Raw genomic sequence first — 3,420 nt, 5'->3', positions numbered from 1 at the left:
AACAGCAGATCGCCGCGCCGGCGACGGGCGGCGGCGTCCCCTTCGTCACCAAGCACTGCGACTTCCACGGCGAGTGCGCCCACACGACCGCGGAGTGCCGGGTCCTCCAGAAGGACCCCAACGCGAAGCCCGACAAGTCCCGCAACCGCAACCGCAGCGGCAACTACCGCGACCGCGCCAACGACAACAACCGCGACAAGCAGCTCGTCGCCGCGGCCGTGCAGGCCGCCCTCACGGGCCGGGCCAAGGAGGAGCAGGCCCCGCCGATCGACTTCGGCGGCTCCATGAACTGCATGCTCAACTCCTACGAGCTCCTACAAACCAAGAACGCGGTCGACGAGGCCATCGGCAGCATGAGCCGCAAGGCCGACTACGACCCCAAGTACTGCCCCGTCGTCTTCGACAAGCCGACGGGCGACGCCTACATCTACCCGGCCGGCTACAACTACCCGACGCAGCCGGTCAAGGACGAGGTCCGCGAGAACGAGACCCCGAACACGCGCGACATCTACAGCACGGCGCCCCTCGACCTGGGCGCCTACGCGTCCGGCGACGCGGACGTCGGCATGCTCAAGGGCATCATCAAGATCCAGGCCATCACGCGCGGCAAGCACATGCGCGAGAACGAGGTCAAGCTCTACCACAACGACAACGACTCGATGCCCGACCTCGTCGACGCGTCCGTGACCACGGCGTCGGACCTGGGCTCGGAGCACGACCTCGTGGCCTTCAACGACCTCGGCCACATCGGCGCCTGCGACAACGTCCGCGAGGACGAGAACGAGGTCAAGCTCTACCACAACGACAACGACTCGATGCCCGACCTCGTCGACGCGTCCGTGACCACGGCATCGGACCTGGGCTCGGAACACGACCTCGTGGCCTTCAACGACCCCGGCCACACCGGCGCCTGCGACAACGTCCGCGAGGACGAGATCGCGAACTTCGACATCCCGGACACGCGCAGCGACTACGACGCGGCCATGATGCACGCGCAGCACGCCCACGTCATGCAGACCACGGCCTTCCTCGGCGCCAACGTCATGTCCAGCCTGGGCACCATCGTGCCCATCATCAAGATCCAGGCCATCGCGCGCAAGAAATACGTGCTCTCGTACACGGCCCACGACAGCCGCTACGCCCAGGAACACCAGAGGCCGGACCTCGACACGAAGGCCCGGCCCCAGGCGACCGTGGACAAGCCAACGCGACCCCGCGAAGAACGACCGAAGTGGCACGACGAGGCCAAGAACGACCTCCAGGCGTGGGTCGACAGCCACGCCCCCACCTGCACCATCGCGGCGGCGACGCCGGTGCAGTGGCCCACGCAGCTGCCACCGCCAAGGCCTGGAGCCACAAGACTACTTCTCCCCAACGGCCTCTCCAGCCCCGTCAACGGCCTCCCAACGGATAGTCCCCAGAGGCAAGTCCGGCCTCAACGTGGCCAAAGATACCTATCGCCAGCTGCACCACGCGATGGGGCAGCCTCCTTGAGGTCCCCGGTCCGCTGCCCAGCGGCACTCTAAGTCACACTGCCAAACACACCGGGCTGTGTCACTCTGCGCGCGCGGGTCTAGTGCGGGTTGAAAGTCCACTTCTCGCGAAAGACGATCCTCACGACGGAGTGTCTCAAGATGTACGACGCTACCGCACTCACAACGCCAGCCTCGGCGAAAGGACCCCACTTTCGAGCGGTTTACGAACCCCTAACTTCAACTTTTATGTTTTACTTGGCAACTACCTACATGCGGCTCCCCACGATAAGATGCCGAGTTTACGTTGCACCCCTCGATTTCGAGTGGGTGGTTCAGCGGCCAAGACGGCGTCGAGGCCTTTCAGATGCAACAAAAATTTTCCAAATCGGTGGTCATGGCGCCGAGATAGAGCCCGCCAAAGGTGCCCATCACCGCCCATCACCACTGCCCAAGCCCTCTTTGCCATCGATTTTCTCGATTTGATATCCAGCTCTTCGATGCGGGATCTTATCGTGGGGAGCCACACATGCACACACCAAGAATTCACCAAGTTCGGATTTATACCCGACATCGCTCGCTGTGGGTAATCTAAGGGAAGCTGCAAGAGACACACGGGCTAGACCGCACTGCAAAATTCGAGCTGAGCTAGATGATCTCGTCGGATGGATTTTCGCGGATGGAGAGTTTGCCAATGATGAGTCGAAACAATAGCACCTGATCGTTGGAACAATCCGAGACGCGCTAGTCTGCAATGTTTGATGATGTACTCAACTTGAAATATAACTCTTTGGTTGCTTCGCTGAGCGAAAAAGTTGCCAATGAGCAGGAGGCGAGACGTATTCGAGCTATTGAGCTGCTCGAGGACGCCGCTTATACTGATAGTCGGATTAGTCGGAGCGATGCAGACTTTAGTGCAGAGGTGTTACTCAAATGCCATTTATAGAATTGTAGGAATTTCTAGACGTCTTAGGCCGCTGCGGGTGTCAAATTTACCCGACTTATAGCAGAGTTGAGACAGATGTGGGAGGACGAAGAGGTTCATCGGGCGGGTGTACTGGAACGGCGCGTCCGATCGCAAGCATCGGCGTCGATTCTTTAATAATGCCGTGTCTTGCGTCCCATGGGTATGATATTTACAACTAGGCATTATGATGTCGTACTGGGACAATTGCAATCACAGCTAGAGTTAGCGCTGAGAATGAACGAGGATGCAGACCAGCAGTGGATGGCCGAGATCAGAAATTCTACTTACGAGCACGTGTGTTTAATGAAGTCCTTCGAAGAAAAATGTAGTTCGCACTACGGTGCCCGTCTTAATAAATACGTCGAGAGCACTGATCATCGTCTTGCTATCTACGAAGAAGACCTTCTTGTCCTGGGGGCCAATACCGAGCGAAACTGTTCCGCACTGAAGTCGAAGATCCATAGACTTCGAGTTGCTTGCGGAAAATGGCGCATTGATTATCAACGTCATGGGTCAGCCTGTGTATACATACTAACTAACCAACAAGCAATGCAGTCATAGTTCAGAACATTCAGGCGAGGTGCAACGTAGATATCGTATGATCACAGTTGAATTGGAACGTCTCTACATGAACGAAATCGGCAATCTACTAGCGGATCTCTCTGCAGCAGCAGCTCAACTTGCTGCATGCCACCGCAGGGGCCGGCGCAACTCCACACTGCAGCTGTTCACTTAGATTTCCTTGCACAGCGTCACAGATGTCGCCTGGCCTTGCTCAACAGGAGCCCATACTCCTCAAGTTCAAGTCTCAGCTGCAACAGCTGTGGAATAGACTAGACACACAACCTGGTGATCGCATAAACACCCTCGGTAAAAGGCAGCGTGCGCATTGAAGAAGTTACTGTAAAAACAAACGCCAGCCAGCAGGTATACTACTCAACTCGGCGGGCTGCACTGAAAGCCTGGTGGCGCATATGGCTA

The 3,420-nt window shown here is 57.8% G+C and overlaps 1 protein-coding gene across 1 annotated transcript in view; it reads left to right on the top strand.

Moving 5' to 3' along the window:
* AURANDRAFT_67526 (hypothetical protein) overlaps positions 1–2,627 on the top strand; it is a gene marked incomplete at both ends in the record, with an annotated part of 3,494 nt that extends 867 nt beyond the window's left edge. Inside the window, 3 exons of the mRNA XM_009043079.1 lie at positions 6–1,313; positions 2,446–2,511; positions 2,619–2,627. Coding sequence (XP_009041327.1) covers positions 6–1,313; positions 2,446–2,511; positions 2,619–2,627 — 1,383 coding nt within the window. The remainder of the gene's footprint in view (positions 1–5; positions 1,314–2,445; positions 2,512–2,618) is intronic.
* Between the last annotated feature and the right edge of the window lie 793 nt (positions 2,628–3,420).

The sequence above is a fragment of the Aureococcus anophagefferens genome, assembly GCF_000186865.1.
Source record: "Aureococcus anophagefferens unplaced genomic scaffold AURANscaffold_41, whole genome shotgun sequence".
Lineage (NCBI taxonomy): Eukaryota > Pelagophyceae > Pelagomonadales > Pelagomonadaceae > Aureococcus > Aureococcus anophagefferens.
Note: the sequence above shows the minus strand (reverse complement) of the source record. Positions and strands in the feature narration are given on the sequence as shown.